The sequence below is a fragment of the Rhinatrema bivittatum genome, chromosome 4 (genome assembly GCF_901001135.1).
Source record: "Rhinatrema bivittatum chromosome 4, aRhiBiv1.1, whole genome shotgun sequence".
Classification (NCBI taxonomy): Eukaryota; Metazoa; Chordata; class Amphibia; order Gymnophiona; family Rhinatrematidae; genus Rhinatrema; species Rhinatrema bivittatum.
The window spans coordinates 444921446-444943622 of NC_042618.1; the positions used below are offsets into that span (position 1 = coordinate 444921446).

At 44.0% G+C, this 22177-nt stretch overlaps 1 protein-coding gene across 1 annotated transcript in view; it reads left to right on the top strand.

The window, feature by feature from the left end:
* Positions 1-22177, top strand: part of EEA1 (early endosome antigen 1) — a 372360-nt gene that overhangs the window by 265812 nt on the left and 84371 nt on the right. Inside the window, 1 exon segment of the mRNA XM_029601632.1 lies at positions 15256-15395. Coding sequence (XP_029457492.1) covers positions 15256-15395 — 140 coding nt within the window.

Genomic DNA, 22177 nt, shown 5'->3' on the forward strand with positions numbered 1-22177 from the left:
TCCATTTGTGCTCCTTTTTGGACTATGATAGAACTGATATTAGACATCATAAGCTTGTGTCAACAGAGATCAGTGCTTCTGCTTTATGCTCCAGTGGCGGGAATGCCAAACACCACTACGAGACTAGTAGCCCATATTCTTTTGGCAGCTAAATATGAAATAGCGGTGCACTGAAGACAGAAGAATCCACCCATAAGAGTTTGGTTTATATTAGACTTTTATGAGTGTGTCAGATGACTCAGTTGACAGTAATGAGAAGAAATTTACCTGCATAGTTCGTACATGGGCAAAGTTTCAAACAGACAATGAGTATGGGATAGATTCTGTAGGGGGTTGTAGTTGGGGGGGGGGTGGGGTGGAGAATGGGAAGGGATTGGAAAGTGGGAAGTTGAACTATTCAAACCTGAAATTGTAACCTTTGGAAAATTCTAATACCAAAAATTTAAAAAAACCCCAAAAATCAAAAACAGAATATCATCATGCTTCAGTATGCGACCATACCTTGAGTATTATGTGCAGTTCTGGTCACCGCATCTCAAAATAGATATAGCAGAATTAGAAATGGTACAGAAATGGGTAACCAAAATGATAAAGGGTATGGAACGATTCCTTTGAGGCAACGATAAAGAGGTTAGGGTTCTTCAGCTTGGAGAAAACAGTTGAGGGGGGAAATATCATAAAGGTCTATAAAATAAGTGGAGTGGAACAGGTTGTTTACTTTTTCAAAAAGTACAAAAACTAGAGGAGACACACGTCCAAAAGCAAAACATGTCAGCACTCTGAATTTTCAAGAAGGCTGTAAAAATATAGTTAGCAGTAAATTTTTTTCTCTTCAAGGACAAGCAGGGTGGTAGTCCTCACACATGGGTGACATCAGATGTAGCCCAGCACAGAAAACTTTTGTCAAAGTTCCCAGAACTTTGACTTGACATAGGGCATGCTCAGTAATGCATCCACGCGGGGTCCCTCTTCAGTCTGTTTTTTTCTGCAGAGCTTTGGCATTGCAGTATGAGTGAACTCTTAGCTTTTGTTCTTAAAATTTGTGGAAAACATTTCCTCTCATTTTTTTTTCCTTGATTTTCTCACATTCCCTCGCTGGGACCTTCACGGTCCCTCCTGTAGCCTCCTCAGCTAGGTTTCTTGGCATTTTTGGATATTTTCTTTCACTTTGACCTCCCCCATGGTGGCAGTGCTTCAGTGCCTGCCGGTCATTGTTGCCTGCTGCCATCGTCATTTTATGTCCTTTTTTCGCTTCAGTCATGGCCACTACTGATTTTCGTCAATGCTCCCAGTACCCGAAGGCCATGTCTATCAAGGATCCCAATGATGGTTCCTCTGCCTGAGGGCATCACATGACATCCAGATTTGTCACAAGTGCACCCAAATGACCCCTAAGGGACATCACGTCCGACTCAATAAGATAGAGAAACCCTTTGGGTTGGGGACATCCAAGCCATCAGCTTCAGCATTGGTGGCGACCTCACCAATGAAGCTTGGAGCCGTACCTATGGACACCACGCCTTTCACTAACAGGTGACAGTGAAAGGACCAATCAGGCTAGAACTTGGGGATGTTGCTTTCTGTGGTTCCTCCTACTGTATTGCGATCTTCCTTAGCATATCCAGATCAGTCCAGACCAGTGGGTTATTCATCCCTTCCACAGATGGAGTCGGAGAACAAAACTTTGAGGCACTGCTGCTTAACTGAAAGTGCCACCTGCAGGACCTCAGTATTTCTCTGACTCCAGCAGATGGTAGAAATGCACCTTCAAGCTGTTTAAAAAAAAAAAAAAAAAAATTAGTTTTATAGTAGTTTTAGGTTGCAGATCATGGACGCTCCCTGCAGTGCTAGGCATCTTCATGGGCCATCTCTCAAGTTGTGCCGGGCCATCAGGGAGTTGGAGACCCCTGACTGGGTTCACTCGCAATGTACCGGACGGTCCGATAGCCCTGAGGCACCCTCTCACCCTTCTTCCTCTGGACAGGGAAGTACCCGCTTAATAACGTTTAAGTTCCTTGTTTGAAAAAAAAATAAATAAAAACAGCGTACAAGAAGCAGAAGATCAGTGCTTAGCAGGAACTTTGGGGAGGGCCTAGTCAGTGGGAGCTGTTGGCCGGGGCCAGGAGGTGCAGGACTGAGCAGCAGTCGCCTGGCTGTTAACCTGGGGGTTCGCAGTAGATTGAGATGCTAGTGTGGGGAGGGATCCACAGTGTCTCATTCCTTGTGTAGTCCTGTGCTCTGGTGGGGCCAACTGGACTCTGTCAGCATTCCTGATAACTCCGGGGATTGCACCTGTTCCTGGGGGCGGCTCGGTGGGCCCGAGTCGGCACGTATTACCGCGTGGGAGGCCACGTTGGGGAACACAGCGGGGCGTGATCAGGAAACATGGTGCCAAAAACTAAAATGGCCGCCTGCCGCACATCTGAACTCTCATTCCCTCTGTGTTTCGAGGCAGGAAGGCCCCTCAAGCCATGCAGGAAATTGCGGCAGGATGTCAGGGTCTGTTCCCATTGCCGCTGGGGAGGCGGTGCAGGAGACCTTAGGGCGGTCAGGCGATTCTCCCCCCACTCTTTCCCTGGTGAGGCAGATGCCTTGGAAGGGGAGGGTGAGGCGGCTGACAGTCCCCTGGGATCGGGGGAAGATGAACTGGGGATTTTTCCCGGATTTTATTCTCCTCCATAAAGCCTACCTGGCTAGGAAAAGTGGAGGAAGAAGGCGTGCAGGGGATTGCCCACGGGCCCTCATGGCTAAAAAGTCTAAAGTGGCTTCTCAGGGAACTGACTATATTCTTCAGCGCCTGGGTTTGCGCCATGCGGCAGCTGAGGCTGGTCCCAGAGACGGTGAGGACACTTTATCAGTCCCAATTGGACCCCCTTGATGCAGGGGCTGACTCAGATATGCTGCCGACCCCTGACGCAAATGTGGCAAAAGATGACACTGATCCCGACGAGTTCCCGGTTCCGGAGGGAGATGATCTGTGGGTAGTGCATCTGTTTAAAAGGGATGAACTGTGCCCCCTCATCCTGCAGATGCTGGTGGAATTAGGAGTGAAGGTCACTCAGGAAGAGTTGGATAAATGAAGGTGTTAACCCAGTCCTGGATGGACTGAGGGGATCCACTAGTGCTTTTCCGTTGCCCAAGAAAATCCGAAAGCTGGTGAACCGGGAGTGGGACTCCCTGGATGCTGGCCTGAAGGTGGGCAGAGCGATGGGCAAATTTACCCCTTTATTTATTTATTTAAAATCGTTTAATATACTGATACTCAAGACAAATATCTTATCGTACCGGTTTACAGCAAAACAAGGGATAACCAGTGATATTGGCGAAAGTTACAAAAAAAAACAGGGAGATGAAAACAGGACAACTGAGAAAGGTCTAATTAGCTTAACATAGTGCTACTATATTGTGAACAATAAGCAATTTATAATCGTAACTTGACAAGAGACCTGATAGGTATTCAAAACAAACAGTTCATCAGGGTGATTAAATCCCTGGAATTGCTGAGGATACCGAAGGTGGACATGGCCGTCTCGGCGGTAACCAAGAAGACTATCCCGATGGCTGGGGCAGTGGCCCTGAAGGATGTCCAGGATCGTAAGCTGGAGGTGCAACTCAAACGGATGTTTGAGGTCTCAGCGTTGTCTATGGGAAGTGGTCTGTGCAAGTTTAAATCAAAGGTCCTGTCTCTGTTGTGTTCAGAAGAGCCAGACACCAACGAAAGCGGCAGACAGCACGTTGCAGGCTGCATGTCTGGAGGCAGGCATATAGCCTATGTGGCAGATGCTTTGTATGATTTGGTGCGTACATCGGCTCGCTGCATGGTCTCCTCAGTAACGGCTTGTAGGCTGCTGTGGTTACGTAACTGGTCAGCCGACTTATCATCCAAGGTCCAGCTCTGTAATCTTCCCTTTAAGGGGAAGCTGTTATTTGGAGATTACCTGGATCAGTTGATGAAGGTCCGGGGGGGGGGGGGGGGGGGGGGGAGTCCAAGGGGAATAGATTGCTGGAGGACAGGAAATCCAGTAAGAAGGTGTTTCCTTTTCGGGCTCGCTTTTGGGATTCCTGTCTGATTTCATCTCGAAACAGGGTGGCAGGCACCCGGGGCTGTGGATGTGCGCGCGTTAGGAAAATGGATGCTCAACTTGAGCACTCATTTTACCATGCAGTTTTATTGCATCAGCCCCTCAGTGTGTTATGTCCTGCTTACGTTAATCTTATTTTTGATTGGATCTCTTCATTCATGTCATTTTTCAGTAGGAAAAGGCAGGTATCTGACTTAGCTAGACTATCAGAAAAATAAATTATAATAGACTATAATACTGAATGTTGTGTTTCCATTAAAAGATATGGGATGAACAATCTTATTTCACTCTTCTAAATTCAGAATTGGTTTTGCATATTTTGTCTTTGGTTGGAGTCACAAAGAAAACTGATGAATGCTAATGGCCTGATTTTCAAAAGCATTTAGAAGTTTAATGCTGGGCTTTATACATTTAAAAGCACTTTACCCATGGAAGTGAGTTTTTGGAAAATTGCTGTAACATATGCCTTTGATTTGTTCAGATGGTTTTTGCCCATGTTAGGTGCAAAAATTACTATGATAGTATGTTACATCTACATGCATAATTCCTTTAAAAAAAAAAATTCACCTGAAAATAATGGTAAGGTTATGATATTGGACAAACTCCCTGAATGTGAAGCAGGAATATCACTGGAATACCTAGATTGGATATTAAAAGACAACAGATGCCCATTTTAAGAGATTGTATTGTCCTTTGCCAGGATCATTACACTCAGGGTTGAGCAAAGAGATAAAGTACAAGGTCCAGAAATTGCTTAGAATCAAGTCATACTGCTATTATTGCTCCATTTTTAGTTAATGATTTAAATGAGGAGCAGTAAGAATACTATCTGGCCGATATAGCAGAGTGCGCTCCGGAGCGCACTGATAGCCGGCATTTGGACGCGCGTTTTGGACGCTCTAGCTTTCCCCTTATTCAGTAAGGGGTAATAGTGCGTCCAACACCCCCCCCCCTCCCGAACCTAATAGCGCCTGCAACATGCAAATGCATGTTAATGGCCCTATTAGGTTTTCCCGCGCGATTCAGTAAGTAAAATGTGCAGCCAAGCCGCACATTTTACTTTCAGAAATTAGCGCCTACCCAAAGGTAGGCGTTAATTTCTGCCAGCACTGGGAAAGTGCACAGAAAAGCAGTAAAAACTGCTTTTCTGTGCACCCTCCGACTTAATATCATGGCGATATTAAGTCGGAGGTCCCGAAAGTTTAAAAAAGTAAAAAAAAAAAAAATTGAAATAGGCTCATGGGTTGAAAACCGGACGTTCAATTTTGCTGGCATCCGGTTTCCGAACCCGTGGCTGTCAGCAGGCTCGAGAACCGACCCCCTGACAGCCGCCACTCCTGTCCGAAAAGAAGCGCTAGGGATGCGCTAGTGTCCCTAGCACTTCTTTTTACCGCCGGGCCTAATTTAAATATTTTTTTTTTTACTGTATCGCACGCACAGGAGAGTGTCCTGTGTGCGCACTGGGAGAGCGGGCGCTTGCCCGCTCTCCCGCATTTTTTACTGTATCAGCCCGTATGTGACTATGCAACAGCAGTAGCATACGTGAACAAAGGAGTACCCGGAGCCTATGAACTTGATGGAAGCAGAGCTACTGTTCACATGGAGGAAAATCTGCTACAGCTTTGTCCATTAGGCACTCAAGCAGATTAAAAAAAAAAAAATGGGGTGAACCACAGATGGTTCTAACGGGAGCCCACCAGAATGCAGAGCAAGGAGGTTTTTTTTAAACTAATTAACTAATTAAAAGATTATGGCAGCAAGGCATTAGACGTACTGATATAGAAGTGGCCAAGGGAAATGCTTTGTTTTTTCTGACCTTGGCCATTAATAGGCCATGTAATAAAGAAGCTGAAGAAGTATGTATATGAGGTCCTACTGGCCTCGAAGACTGTTCCCTGTAGGTATCCAGATCAGTCCGGAGTATCCAGATCAGTCCGGACTCCTGGGGTTTTGCCTCCTTGCCAGCAGATGGAGATGGAGAAAGTTTCTCTGACGCTGTACATAACCCAGTGTGTCGCCTGCATTCCCTCAGTATTTCTGTCTCCAGCAGATGATAGATGATGATAAAACCTGCAGTCTGGAGTATATTTAAAAGAAAAAGAGAAGAGAGATCTCCAGTTCCTCCTAGGTGTTTGTTAAGACTTGGAAGGGCCATCCTCCCTGGTTTGAGGTGGACGAACAGGGGATTGGTGACCCTTGATGGCAGCTCGCTCCGAGATTCCGTGGGGGTGTATATCTGATGGTCCACATCCCTCATCCCCCAAGAGGCAGTGTTGGTTCCACTGGCAGCTCTGCATTTGGGGTCCTGTCTGAGCAGGAAAGTATCAAACTTTTGATTCTTTGTTCCAGGGCTAATTGCAACAGTGGATACAGGTTTAAAAAAAAAAAAAAAAAAAAAGCAAAAGTGAATGGGAGGCAGTGGAATTGTTGTGCTGACCAGTCACTCTGCTGACTTGATCACTGCCGCAGAGCTGGTCACCCGGGGGTTTCCTGAGGTTCAGGTAAATGGCCTAGCAATAGAGGTGTGCTGCTCGGGCCGCATGGCAATAGAGCAAGGCAGATAGTCCCATTCGTGTGCACATTCAGGGTCGCGCCTAAATTTAGATGACTTGTATTCTGTGTGCATTCCTGCTGGGGAAGGCACTTCAGGGGAGCCCAGGACTAGACAGACAACTAAAATGAATCTTTTGGGTAACGGGGTCTAGCGCTGAGGCTTTCCCCCATCAGCCGGGAATGGCAGCCATTTTCGATTCCCAGCAGTGTTGGCAGCATCGGTGGGAGAAGCAGGTCAATCCCCATTCTCAGGTATTGCTGGTGGTTCCTTGTCCCACAGAGGTGAAGAAGGGCACTAGCACCAAGGAGAGGAGTCTCTGGTTCTGGTAGAGGTCTTCTTCCAGTTTTAAGTTGTTTTTCCGAAAATCTTGTTTAGTGGAACAGGTAATGGGGGATGCTGGCTCTCGGCCCCAGCCTCCAGGGATTCTTGGCCGGTCAAGAGACCTGAGCTGTTGAGAAACTCATAAGAACATAAGATATGCCATACTAGGTCAGACCAAGGGTCCATCAAGCCTAGCATCCTGTTTCCAACAGTGGCCAATCCAAGTCACAATTACCCGGCAAGTACCCAAACAAATAGATCTCAAGCTACTATTCCTTATTGATTGATATTAGTTTATGGATTTTTCTCTAGGAACTTATCCAAACCTTTTTTTAAACCCTGTTACAGTAACTGCTATAACCAACCACATCCTCTGGCAATGAATTCCAGAACTTAACTATGTGCTAAGTGAAAGAATTGTCTTCAATTTGTTTTAAATGAGCTACTTGCTAACTTCATGGAGCGCCCCTTAGTCCTTCTATTATCTGAGTAAATAACTGATTTACATTAACCTATTCAAGTCCTTTCATGATTTTGTAGACCTCTATCATATCCCCCCTTAACCGTCTCTTCTCCAAACTGAACAGCCCTAACCTCTTTTGCCTTTCCTCATAGGGGAGCCGTTCCATGCCCTTTATTTTGGTTGCCCTTCTCTGCATTTTCTCCAGTGCAACTATATCTTTTTTGAGATGTGGCAACCAGAATTGCACACAATATTCAAGTGCGGTCTTACAAGGAGCAATACAGAGGCATTATTACATCCACACTTTTATTTGTCATTCCCTTCCTAATAATTACTAATATTCTGGGGTTCTTTTTCACCGCCACAGCACACTGAGCCAACTGTTTCAATGTATGATCCACTATGATGCCTAGATCTTTCTTTGGTGGTAACTCCTAAGATAGGACCTAACATTGTGGAACTCTACAGCAAGGGTTATTTTTCCTTATATACATCACCTTGTACTTGTCCACATTAAATTTCATCTGCCATTTGGAAGCCCAATCTTCCAGTCTCACTAGGTCTTCCTGCAATTTATCACAATCCACTCTGCATAATTTTGTTAGCGGCAAATTGGATCACCTCACTTATCATATCTCCACATCATTTATAAATATATTTAAAAACACCAGTCAAAGTACAGATCCCTGAGGCATTCCACTGTTTACCTTTTTCCATACCATTTAATCCTACTCTTTCTTATCTTAACCAGTTTGCAATTCACAAAAGGACATTGCCTCCTATCCCATGACTTTTTAGTTTACTTAGAAGCCTCTCATGAGGAATTTTGTTGAAAGCCTTCTGAAAATCCAAATACACCACATCTACCAGTTCACCTTTTTCCACATGTTTATTCACCCCTTCAAAAAAAAAAAAATGTAGGTGATTTATTTATTATTTATTTATTAAGGCTTTTTATATACCGACTTTCTTGATACAAATCAAATCAATTCGGTTTACAATGAACTAAGTAGAATATACAATTAACCAATCAACAAGAGATATAGAGCATACAGTTACATTATAACAAGGAAGCCTTAACTTGGAGTAGGAAAATAAAGAAGGGGTGAGCGGAGCAATAAATATATAAAGTGCAATAAAATAGAATAAATACTATATACAGAGGGGGGGGCAAGGAGCCAACCTCTCTTTAATGGATATTATGCATGAAAATTTGGAAAGTTTTGTTTACAGAGATGTGTGGTGTACAATTCTAGATCAGGGAATGGAGTTTGTAGTGGGGAAGGCTTGGCTGAACAGCCATGTCTTTAGTTTCTTTTTAAAAGTTGTTAGACAAGTCTCCAGTCTGAGGTCCGGAGGCATGGCGTTCCACATGGAAGGGCCTGCAGTAGAGAATGACCGGTCTCTGATGTTTGCGTGGTGCACTAATTTGATTGTAGGAACGTGTAAAGATCCCTTGTAAGCATCCCTTAAAGGCCTGGCTGTCGAGTGCAGTCTGAGAGGATGAGACAGATCAAGCGGGGTTTGATGGTGGATATTTTTATGAATGATTGTGAGAGATTTATGGAGGATCCGGAAGTTTACTGGGAGCCAGTGGAGATCTTTTAGAATAGGAGAAATATGCTCTCTCCGATTGTGAAATATGTTTCCGATTGTGAAAAATTGTGAAATATGCTCTCTCCGATTTGTGAGGCAAGACTTCCCATGGGTAAATACATGCTGAATGTGTCCCATTGAACCATGTCTATCTAAATGTTTTGTGATGTTATTCTTTATAACAGTTTCCACGATTTTTCCCGACACTGAAGTCAGGCTCACCGGTCTATAGTTTCCCAGATCATCCCTGGAGCCCTTTTTAAATATTGGGGTTACATTGGCCACCTTCAAGTCTTCAGGTACAATGGATGATTTTAATGATAGGTTACAAACTAAATGTAATGGGTCTGAAATTTCCTTTGAGTTCTTTCAGAACCCTGGGGTGTATACCATCCAGTCCTGGTAATTTACTACTCTTCAGTTTGTCAGTCTGACCTACCACAGCTTCCAGGTTCTCCATGATTTAGTTCAGTTCATCTGAATCGTCACCCTTGAAAACCGTCGCCGGAATGGGTATCTTCCCAACATCCTCTTCAGTAAACTCCGACTCAAAGAATTAATTTAGTCTTTCTGTGATGGCCTTATCTTCCCTATATGCCCCTTTAACCTCTTGATTATCTAATGGCCAACCAACTTCCTCGCAGGCTTTCTGCTTTATCCTATTTTCTTCTGATGGATCCTTCCCATTTTTGAATGAAGATCTTTTGGCTGAAATAGCCTCTTTCATCTCACTTTTTAGCCATGCTGGCAATCGTTGACCTCCAGGCCTTCGGTGATTTTTGGTGCCGGATGTTCAATGTATCCGGACCTTAACATGCTGAAGGTGCAGGCAGGTTTTGCTTGACCGCATGGTAGGCCGCGGAGGTGGTTCTTTCCTTGCGCATATATGTGTGTGCACATTCTTGTCGCATGGCAGTTGCATGCGCAATAACCTTTGCACGTAAGGCCGCAGCCTAGATTTGAGCAGATACGTCTGCTACCTAGACTTGAATGCATATTTGCGTGGGTACTTGTATGCGTACAACCGCTGCTTAGTCTTGAGCGCATGGAGGGATGAGTGCATAGGCCCGGATGGTGTTTGTGTGCGTGCAGGAGCCAAAGTTCACTGGGGACGAACATGTCCAAGCGCCTTGCTATCTGTGAGGCTTGCCGTCTGAGAGCAATTCAGAACTTGCTCTTTCCCATTTGTGTCAGTGCTGTTTAGATGCTCCAAGTGATTTGAATACTACAGCTTTTGTCCATATTGGGACATCCTCTCGCCTATGGTGCCTCTCACTCCCCTCCCCTCCAGAGACAAGGCAACAGTCAGTTCTTCTCCTCCCTTGTTCATGATGACAGAAGTTTCCCCAAGAGAGAGGTTGGAGAGAGCAAGGTTTGGCTTATGGGCTCTGGTATAGATCCATCCTCCTTCTCCTGGGTGGAATGTTTCCAGGGCTTGCAAACCTTTCTGCAGGGGTGCCCAGCAAAGGCAATGCAACCTACTATGTAGGGATTGCGTGCTTGGGCCTCCCATTTGTCAGTCATGAGACGACAGAGAATTCAGATGGGTATTTGGCTTTCTCACTTCTTGAAGAAAGAGAAATTACATCCAATTGAGAGCCATATCGGACTCTGCTCAGACTCCCCCCCCCCCCCCCCCGAGATGTCTTGCTGAGTTGCTGAGATTGTTGGCTCAAACCCTAAATATGCTTGGCGTGGCAGGAAGTCAGTTTGTGTCCGGTTTCTTTTCCCCCCTTTATCCAACTCAGGAGTTATTTAACATTCAGTGGAATGTCCCAGAGGCAAGTTTTAAAAAGAGGGAAACCAATTTTCCTATATTCCATCTATTTTGTGGTTCTGAAAAAAAAAAAAAAGGAAGGGATGTTTCGGCCGATATTGGATTTAAAGAAGGTCAATGTAGCTCTCAAGGTTCCTTGTTTCTGCATGGAGACTCTGAAGTCCATCATAGCGGCGGTATGCAAGGGAAAGTTCTTGGCATCTCTCGACTTGACAGTCATAATCTGCACATAGCCATTGGCTGGAGCACCAGAGATTCCTGAGGTTCATGGTCCTAAGGGAACATTTTCGGTTTCAAGCCCTTCCCTTCAGCTGGCGATGGCTCCGCATACCTCCAACAAGATGATGATGATGGTGGCGGCGGCCACATTGGACAAGGGAGGGTATGTTGGTGCATCTTTGTCTGGATGATTGGCTTATTCATGCAAAATAAGAGGACCTCTGTCAACAATCAGTACAAAAGATACCGCTGCACTTGAAGTCTCTAGGATGAGTGGTGAACCTAGCAAAGAGCCATTTAGTCCTTTCCCAAACTCTTGAGTATCTGGGAGCTCAGTTTGACATGCTGGTGGAGAGAGTTTCTCATGGAGGGAGATTGCTGAAATTGCAGAATCAGATTTGGCATCTGCTAGAGCTTTTGGTGCCAAGGGTCTGGGTTCTAGGGCAGTGGTACCCAACCCTGGCCTCAGGGCCCACCAGTCAGTCGGGTTTTCAGGATATCCACAATGAATATGCATGAGAGAAAATCTGCATGTTATGGAGGCAGTGTATGCAAATTTTCTCTCATGCATATTCATTGTGAATATCCTGAAAACCCAACTGACTGGTGGGCCCCCAGGACAGGGTTGGGGACCACTGTTCTAGGGCATTGATGTTGAAATTTAATGCATTGGGTGTTCGCACATATGCAGCCTCTGCAGGGGGTTCTTCTGTCCCACTGGAATCTATTATTGAAAGTTTCATCTTCCTGTTCCGTTAGAGGGGGAAGCCAGGGACAGCCTATTGTAGTGACTCACTTGCACCATCGCAAGTGTATGCAGAATTGGAGGTTCCCAATTGGGTAATAGTCACTACTGATGAAAGCCGATGGAAGGTGGTGTGTCAAGATCAGTCAGTACAGGGCCAGTGGTCAAAACAGGAAGCCTCATGTTCTGTCAGTCTGTTAGAAGAGAACAAAACATTTCGTGTTGCTTGCCTATCATGGTTATGCGGCAATCTGGTACGGATCCTATCAGACAGTACGAATACAGCAGCCTACATCAACTGTCAAGGCGGAACCAAGAGTCTGGCAGTGGCTCGAGAGGCCTGGTAGTTGATTCTCTGGATAGAGCAGCACTTGGAGCAGCTGGCGGTGTCTCACATCACTGGAGTGGACAATGTTCAGGTGCATTTTCTCAGTCAGAGAAAGTTAGACCCTGGGGAATGGGAGCTGTTGGAGGCAGCGAGGTCTTATTCACGGAAGATAGGGGTGTCTCCATATGAACATAATGGCGACCAAAGAGAACACCAAGGTGTTGCAGTTTTACAGCCACCGAAGAGAACATGGTACGGAAGGAATCGATGCTCAGGTGCCACCATGGACTCAAGGGATTCTTCTTTGTTTTCTCTCCATGGTCTCTAGTGGACAAGGGATTACAGCGGATAGAGAAATGTCTGGGCAATGTGATCCTGGTAGCTCCAGAGGTGGCCACATCGAGCATGGTTCCCAGATCTGATCAACTTGGCCATAGACATGCTGCTGAGTTTAGACATCAGTCAACGTTTCTCCACCAGGGCCCAATATTTTTGGGTCAGACAGCTCACTTCTGTCTTTCGCTTCTGAAAGGAGACAACTGAGGTGGAGGGGATACTCTGAGGCAGTTATTTCCACCTTAGTTTCTGCTAGGTGACCACCTACATCTTTTGACGTATGTGTGCATTTGGAGGGTCTTCGAGTCCTGGTTTGCTCTTGGAGTGCAGCCTCAGCCTGTTCAGGCTATGGTGTCATATATTTTGGCTTTTCTACAGGAAGGTTCTGGTCAAGGGACTTGCCTTTAATTCTGAGAGTCCAAGTAGTGACATTGGGTTGTTTCTGGGGTAAGGGTATCTTCTGTCTGCACATCCAGATGTAATATGAGCTAAGAACTTACATCCTCAGGTGAAGAACATTTGTCCGTCTTGGATTCTGAATCTAGTGCTTAGAGGATTGTGTGAGGCTGTTTGAACTACTAAAGATGGCTCTTAGTGGTTTTCTTGGTGGCTATTTGTTCAGGAGAATTTCCGAGCTCCAGCCTCTGTCATGTTGAGATCCCTTCCTACAAATGTCAGGAGTATCTTTATGCTCAGTGCCGCCTTTTCTGCCTAAGGTAGTCTGTGTTCCATCTTAATCCAGTGGAACTTCCAGCTTTTCCGGGTTTGAATTGCTCTATGCCTCTCACAGAGGAGCTTAGGCTCCTAGATGGGAGGCATGCCTTATTGAAGTATCTATAGGTCACTAATGATTTTTGTAGATTGGATCACCTTTTTATACTGTGGAGTGGTTCAAAGAAGGCTACAATTGTGTGGTGGCTGAAGGAAGTGATCAAATCGACTTTCATTTTTTAAAGAGCACCTAGTGTTGGGTGTTTAGGGCACACTCGACACATTCTCAAGCGACCTGGGCTGAGTCACAAAAGGTGTCTCCACATGAAATTTGCAGGACAGCTACTAGGAAGCCATTGCACACTTTTGCTAGGCATTATCACTTGGATGTGGGGGGCTCCGGCTTCCATGTGCTTTGGTGTGAGTGTTCTATGAGCGGAACTCTACCTCGGATGGGACCTGGAAGCAAAGCTTAGGCTCATACCATCACCTTCCTCCAGCTCGTTGGAGGGGAGGGAAGTTGCTTAGAAGTTTATGGTTGTTGCTGTCATCTTGGCTTGAGTACAGGTCAATACTGAGGGGACTGCAGGTGGCACACTGGATTATGTATAGTGTCAGTGAAGCTTTCTCTATTCTAGCTGTTGGCAGGGAGGCAAAACCCAGGAGTCTGGACTGATCTATGGTACTACAAGAATGAAAATTAGCAGGTAAGAGTCACTGCTTGTCCCCTGGGATAAGCAGCAGGGAATATATTGACCTTTTGGAATCCTGCCAGGTAACTGTGACCTGGATTGGCCACTATTAGAAACAAGATACTGAGCTTGGGTCAGACCAAAGGTCCATCAGTATGGCATATCTTATATTCTTAAGACTCTTGAGCCATTGCAAATGAGAAAAAATGGTCATAGGGTTCATTATAGGTACTTGGCCATTTCCTTAGCTCAGGAGTTTTCCAGAGTTGTAGGGACATGGTTCAGATACACATTAGGTAGTATACTGTGTGCACACCGTCTGGATCAACCAGTCAAAGTGACTGATTTGGGGCTTATTCATGGTTCTGATTGTATTGGGCCCAAATGTTATTTTCTTAGTTCAGAATGGGAAAATAGCCTTGACTAGCCAGATTGCCCATTTATCTTTCCTTTATGTTCCATAATATATTGTGGGATGTATGTTTTATTTTGCATCGGTTATGATTTTTAGTTTTTGTACCCCTATGGGAGTACTAATCAAATGATCCTACAGATAAATCAAAATAAAACGATTGGCACAAACTGTATTCTGTTAACTGCTAGGAATACTTTCATCCCCATAGTACCCATGATTCATGCATACCAGCATATGAAACCCCTGAAAGAAGAATTTTGGGCAAGAGAGAGAGGTGACTTAAGATTCTGTTTTAGTTACATTGAGAGCAAAGGAACTTAATGGACAGAGAAAATGGGAGAAATGGTAATGTTTTGGTCAAATAAGTCTTTCATAGTGCATAAATTGGCAACTGTTACACACTTTTTAAATATGCAGTTTCTCATGTCATTTTGTCAGTTAAAATATGGAATGCTAAGTATATATTTGGCAAAATCTTTCCAGCATCCTTGTGTTACATGCACACAGTCTAATATAGTAACAGTAAGTAACAGTAGCTAAAATCCAAATGGCCCATCAGTCTACCTAGTTAGATTTATCCCCTTTGCATTGATGTACATATAACTTCCCAAATGCAGCACCAATTCCCCCTCACCCCTGAGTCTTTTTACCTGACTTCTGAACCCTTATTCCTACAAGTACCCTCTATATCTCTTCGTCATGCCCAAAATCTGTTATAGAGATGACTACCTCCAACTCCACTAGAAGCCATTTAAGGCCTTGCCATCTTCAGCTTTGATTATTTCAATGACAATGCCCAGGCCGCAGACATTTGAGTTCTAGCCATGGTTCCTCAATGCAGGCCATCTCAGCCTTCTTAGAAAAACTGATGCAATTACACCACTGCTTTTTAGTGTTGTGACTACTAATGCAGGTTAATAATAGAGGATATTTGAGCAGGTTATATTATGACTGGAATTCAGTACTTATGACAGATCTAGGATGAGACTGACAAAGCATTATTTGAACCCCTGTAGAAACTTGAAGCCGACATTCTCAATCTTAAGGCAAGCAGAGAACAAGCGATACAGGAGATAAAGCAGCAAAAGGAGCAAAGTTCTGAGCTTGGGCGCCGAGCCACAGAACTCGGCAGGCAGCTTGAAGCCGAAAAAGAAGTGTAAGTGAACGACGTTTAGTATTTTTCCTAAAGAGGCATACAGAGGAGAAGACATAAATGAGATTTATCTTGGAGTTTTCAGAAGTAACATTTAATAAAGGTTTTCTACAGTCTTAGCTAGGAGGTTCTGATCAAACAACTTAACCCCACCCCCCAAAGATTATTTTACTAATTCTGCTGCTACTTAGTGCCTGTCGTCTCCCTGCTGTTAATGGTAGTTTGCAAACATGTCACAGGAAGTGTGAAGTAGTCAGCCATGTGACTTCATGCAATTTTGATTTTCCTTTTTTTCTCCCCCCCCCCCCCCTCACACAATAAGAACAATTATCCCAGAATGCTACAGGATTGGCTGTAAATAAACTAAGAGCAGGGAGCCACAGCAGGTTTAAAAAATATAATTTACATGTAATATTCTTTGAAAATCCGAGGTCTCTGGTATCTGGGTCCTCTCTTGCCTTTTCTTGTGAAGGCAAGGTGGGGGAGGGGCAGTGTGGTCAGATTATAGTAGGGTTGCCAGTTGACTCCAGATTCACCCAACAGAGTTCACCAGTCCTGGGCTTACCCCACCGCATACTTGGACTAGCAATCAGGAAATCAGTACTACAATTCCTACATGTAGTAGAGTAAATCAAAGACTGAATCAACCCTGTTGGGAAAATCAGGACCCATATGGCACCCCTATATAACCTTAACTGAACAGAATGAAACTGTCTCTTCCTCTGGTCCAGCATGCTTTCTGTTTTTGCAAGAAAATTTTGTTTCTTAAATGGGCCTTGAAATCAGTTTCCTGCTATCTTAACAGACGCCTAAATTCAGAGCATTGAAAGCATTGGATGACAGATGCATTAGCTTATATGGCTAAAGATGGCATTTATTTATATTGTGTATAGGCAGCATTATGAGTGTGTTCATGTGCTTAGTGTCCTGCCCCATAGTGCTTACAATCTCCAAACTCTGGCAGTTTAAATAACTTGCTCAAGGTCATAGGGTGAGGGAGGCTAGACAATTTTAAAACTAGGTCTTCAGGGTCTAACCACTATACCAGGCTCCTGAAACTTTTACTTCACTTGATTTACAGACATGATTTTGTAATTTTATACTAGATTTTCTGTACATTCCATGACAAAAAGTTTTTCTGTATTTAAGAAAACAGTTTATCTGCACTTCATTGCACTAATAATGAGGTACTTCATTAGGTGTGTAGTTGCTGGTATGTCATATTCTCATGCTAATTTCTAAACAGGTTTAAATATTTACTGTGAACAGAATGCTGTGATTCTGATTCTTCCTTGTAAGTTCTTCTGGAACATCTGGTTTTCTTCCATATTCCAGAAGTAGAGACTGAGCAGTTTCACTGGCTTTTTGAAAAGAATCTTTTGTATGCTACCACTGAGCATGCTTGCTCATTTCTTCACCTCCAGTAGGTGTAGCGCATTTCAGAGGATGGCATGTTGGGGCCTAAAGAAAATATACTTCAGTATGGACAGTTTTACTGCTCAGAACACCAGCTTCTGATAAATCAGGTTTTCACTCTTTCTTGGGTAAGCACCTGCCCGTTTCTGGGCTTTTACTCCTTTCATAATATAATAGTTGGTGGCAGATAGTAACTACTTGTCTTCCTGGTTGCCTATGTGTACTACTGCTAGTTATGGGATTTGCAGATCATCCCTGCAACACCTATCATGAACTTCTAGTATAATTGATAATCCTTGTTGTCCATGCCAACTCAGTCTAGACAAGTGGGTTTTATCTCCCTGCCAGCAGATGGGAGACAGAGAGAAAAAAGCTGAAAGCGGACTTCACTCCCCTTATAGGGACTGGTACTGCCTCCAATATTTCTTTCTCCAGCAGATTCTGCAGCACCATGGAACTGGTGCTGCAGCTAGAAATAGGCAGCTTCTGGTAAGGCTATAACTCAAGTTCCCAGTGGAGCATAGACAGAGATTTGGAGGTAGTCGGGTAACTGATCCTCCCTCACTCCTTGGGGACAGAGTCAGTTGGGGTCAGACTTTGCGCACCAATGGGTCAAGAATCTGAGTGGTCCCCTGTGATTTTGTTCCTTTGGATCTGGCAGCAGGAGATATTGACAGTACACACTCACTTTATTCTTGGAGAGTGACAGGGAGGCAGTAAAGTTTATTTAGAAAAACAAACACCTTGTAGAATAGGTTCCCTGGACTGCCTCCTATTCACTTATGGTACTCTGTTGGATTTGGACTCAGTCAGGAGTTTGAAATAATCCCTCCCTCCTCCTTTTCTTCCGATACAGCTGTAAAAAGGAGGCAGCATAGCATCTCAGCATTCTGTCTGGCTTATGCGTAGACAGGTTCCAAGTGATTGGATGCAATACGTAGAGGTTAGCATCCTATCAAAAGTGAAACTGGATGGGTTCCCCAGATTGAACTCTGGCTCTTACAATGGAAGGCATCATTGTATTTCACATGGAACTGGGTCTGGTTGCCTCTCCTCTTTTTGGTGGGAGTAGCAGCCATTTTACTGCTGCTTTGCACCAAAAATTGTCAAGCATGCCAAGCTCTTACCACCTCCCTCCCTCCGATAGTATTACAGGGAAGTTTTGTGGGGGCTACATATTTTTCATTGGGCAGAGATTATGCAGCTGCAGTTCTCTATAGCAGTGGTTCTCAACCTTTTTTCTGTTGGGAGATACCTGACAGATGGTTCTCACATGCATGATACTGAACACATGACAGTCATGGGGCGTAAACATATACTCTGCATCCACAGGAACCCCTTTGACACTCTCCCCCCCCACACACACACACAACAGTGGGTGCAGAGCATGACTTTCTCAGTAACAGCAACATAAACTCTCCCTACTGCTAGGTCCAATAACCCTACTTATGTAAAGACAGCAATTTACCACCAATGCATGTCCTAATGAGAGAAAATTAAATAAGGCTGATTCGGATGCCTACATGCTAGTAAAATACCTCACCTCGGTCACCCTTCACAAAAAACCAGAAAGACAATGACTTCATGGCACATTACAACTATCTGTGAACTTCTGTTGTCAGATCATTCTGTCTTTTCACACACCTTGGTTGTCAGGAGTGTGGACTATAATGCTAATACCACCTTAATTCTATACCCTGCCTGCCTATTCAATGCCTTTCTTGTTCTGTATCCCTCCTCCATCCCCATATATTTCTCACCTCTGTACTTCACTTCAAGCAACTGATGAAGTGGATTCTGTCCTCGAAAGTTCATGTCTCAATAAATTGGTTAGTTTAGGGGTCAGGAACCTATGGCTCGCGAGCCAGATGTGGCTCTTTTGATGGCTGCATCTGGCTCGCAGACAAATCTTTAATAAAAATCTAACAAAAAACCCCACCCTCCTGACGCCCTCCCAAGACCTCCAAAATTAATTTACTACAACCCCCCAAGACCTGCCAAAAGTCCCTGGTGGTCCAGCGGGGGTCCAGGAGCGGTCCGGGAGTGATCTCCTGGACTTGGGCTGTCTGCTGCCAGTAGTCAAAATGGCGCCGACGGCCCTTTGCCCTCACTATGTCACTGGGGTTAACCAATGGCGGCGGTAGCCCCTGTGACATAGTAAGGGCAAAGGGCCGTCGGCTGCCAGTAATCAAAATGGCGTCAACGGCCTTTTGCCCTTACTATGTCACAGGGGCTACCACCGCCATTGGTCGACCCCAGTGACATAGTGAGGGCAAAGGGCCATCGGCGCCATTTTGACTACTGGCAGCCGACAGCCCAAGTCCAGGAGATCACTCCTGGACCGTTCCTGGACCCCCGCTGGACCACCAGGGACTTTTGGCAGGTCTTGGGGGGCGTCAGGAGGGTGGGGTTTTTTGTTAGATTTTTACTTTTTTTATTAAAGATTTGTCTGTGAGCCCTGGACCCCCGCTGGACCACCAGGGACTTTTGGCAGGTCTTGGGGGGGGGGTTGTAGTAAATTAATTTTGGAGGTCTTGGGGGGCGGGGTCAGGAGGGTGGGGGGGTTGTAGTTAGTATGGCTCTCACGGAATTACATTTTAAAATATGAGGCATTCATGGCTTTCTCAGCCAAAAAGGTTCCCGACCCCTGGTTTATAAGGTGCCACCCACCTCATGTCATAAATGCACAAATATTGAACATAAAACAGATAAAACAAATTAAAATCAAAACATACTAAAACTCAAAAAATCAGTCTCTTCTCAGATAGATCTTTGGTCTATTGATGTGTCCTGTTAAAACACAGTGGTTTCTAAGACATTGATTTCAGGATGAATCAAGGAGATACGTGCTTTGACCCTCTTCATTAAGAGTTTGCAGGTACCAGAGGGCCAATAATCCTACTTGACGAGGATGCAGAAGTCCTTGTAGGCAGTCAGGATCTCTTTCTAGAGGATAATAGCAGAGCAATACCCTTAACTCCGTTGCACCTCTGCTTTAAGCACCTCTGTATAGTGTGCAGACTGGAAGAGGCTATTTTTTTGATACAGGAGTCCCGAGAGTTATCATGGCTTTCTCCTGTCCTATTTGGGTGGAGCTTGGGTACAGCCCTCTTGTCTGGATTGGTCTGGTATGGATGATAAGGAAGGTTAAATTTAAATTCATCTGTTAATTTTATTTCTTTTAGTCCTCAAAACCTACACAGGGAAGCAATGGTGATCCAGGCTTTTAGTCTGACCAGTTAAGAAAACTAACAGCCAGTACATTGTTGCTCATTCTAAAGGTAGTTAGCCTAATTGTGACCTTGGTATAGGGGATAATCTTATTCCTAAGTTAATGAACATTATGAAGTTTTTTTGGCTGCTTCAGGTTTTGATTGTGGTGGCAATTTGAAACCCAAAACAATTGCCTTCAGTTAACTTAGTTTTGACTTAGGATACTGAAGAGCTGAAGGCAGTACTAGACCACATTGAGCTTTTTTTTTTCTTTTTTTTTTGCCTCTGTCTCCATCTGCTGGCAGTTCACTTATCTGGTCTGGTCTAGTAGGATTAAAGGAATGGAAATTAACAGGTAAGTTTTAATTTCATCTTTCCAGATTTGGGATGGGGATTTCCTAATTTCTCCTGCAATACCTGAGATTCCTGGCTTATCTAGAGGGACCTGCAGAACCATTGCTGAGTACAAAAATAAAATAATGTGCATAAATTGTAAATCGCCCACCCCCTTCCAAAAAAAAAATTGTCATAACATCACACTGGCATTTTTTTTAAATTAGAGCTTTTGGGGGCTATAGCTCTCCCCTATTTTTGAGGCATTCCCATACCATAGAGAAATCATAGTTTCATGGTGTCTCTATTCCAGTGTGGCAGTATAGTAAATGGAACCAAACTAACTTGGATTGGCTGACTCTGTTCACTCTTTTCAGATATTTTGGGGGAGAGCAAGTCTTTCCTTTAATACCAGGAGCACCTTTTACCGTGGAGGCCACCTAGGCCTCTAATCCTCTCTTCAGTAGCAGTGAGCTTAAAAAAAAGTGTGCTTCCCTATTGCTATTAATATATTTATTGGTTCTTTTAAACCACTAAATCAGAACAAATCTGGTCAGAGCGGGGTACAATAATAAAAATCAGCATAAACATTACAAAATACAATCATTAAATGAAGCCCTATCTTTAGTATTGTCTACCAGGTTTTAAAGTTTTCCAGGTAGTGCACCCTAACCAGCCACATTCAGAGAAGGTGGCAATCTCTGCAAAAGGAAAATATATAACCTAGCCAGTTGGTCTGCCAGATTGATCCCCCTCCCCCAGAGACTAACAAATGTGCTTGAGACCTCTCCCCCCACCCCACCCCAACTCCCACCTCCCTCTGAATATAGTTGGAAAGTGTAAGCAGCCCAAGGCCAGAGTGTTACTCAGGGGTATGCTTGATAAGGTATGGGCTGAAAAAGGCTGAAGCAGTAGTTTTGGACTGGTACAAATATTCTATAAAACATTAGAGACTAGATACCAGAATTGCCTCTAATACCTCTTTTGGAAGAAGAATTTGAGCTGTAATAATTCATTTTTCCTTTATTTGAGGACTGCTTGCTAGCTCCAGTGGTCCAGAATATCTGAAGAACAACCAGCAAGAAAAATTCCATATCTGTACATTCTGGTTCTGAATAGATTTCATATATAATTCTGAATCAATGCCCAAATACAGTTGTGATCATAAGTTTACATACCCCTGGCAGAATTTATAAGATTTGTAGCATTTTAAGAAAACATGAGTGATTGGACAAAGCATCTTATTTTTAATGTATTTCAAATACAACTGTTATGCATCACAAAATAGCACAACCATTAAACATACCATAGCAATAAAGGAAGAAATAAAATGACCCTGTTCAAAAGTTTTTGCATACCCTTGAATGTTTGGGCTGATAATATACACTCAAGTTGATACACCCAGGTTGAGATGGCAATGAAGAGTAGGTGTCCACACCTGTGTCTTGTTTGATTGTAATTAGTGTCTATATAAATAGTCAATGAGATTCTTAGCTCTTGAGAAACCCTTGTGCATTTCATCCAGGGCTGCACTGACTTTGGTTACTGAAGTATGGGGAAAGCAAAGGGAACTGTCAAAGGATCTGTGAGCAAAAGTACTTCAACATTATAAATCTGGAAACGGATATAAAAAGATATCCAGAGATTTGAAAATGCCAGTCAGTATGTTCAAACTCATCAAGAAGTGGAAAATTAATAATAAGCCATGGTCAGGTAGACCAAGAAAGATTTCAGACACAACTGTCAGGAAAATTTGTCGGGATGCAAAGAAAAACCCACTAACAACTTCTACTGAAAATACAGGCTTTTTTAAAACAGTGGTA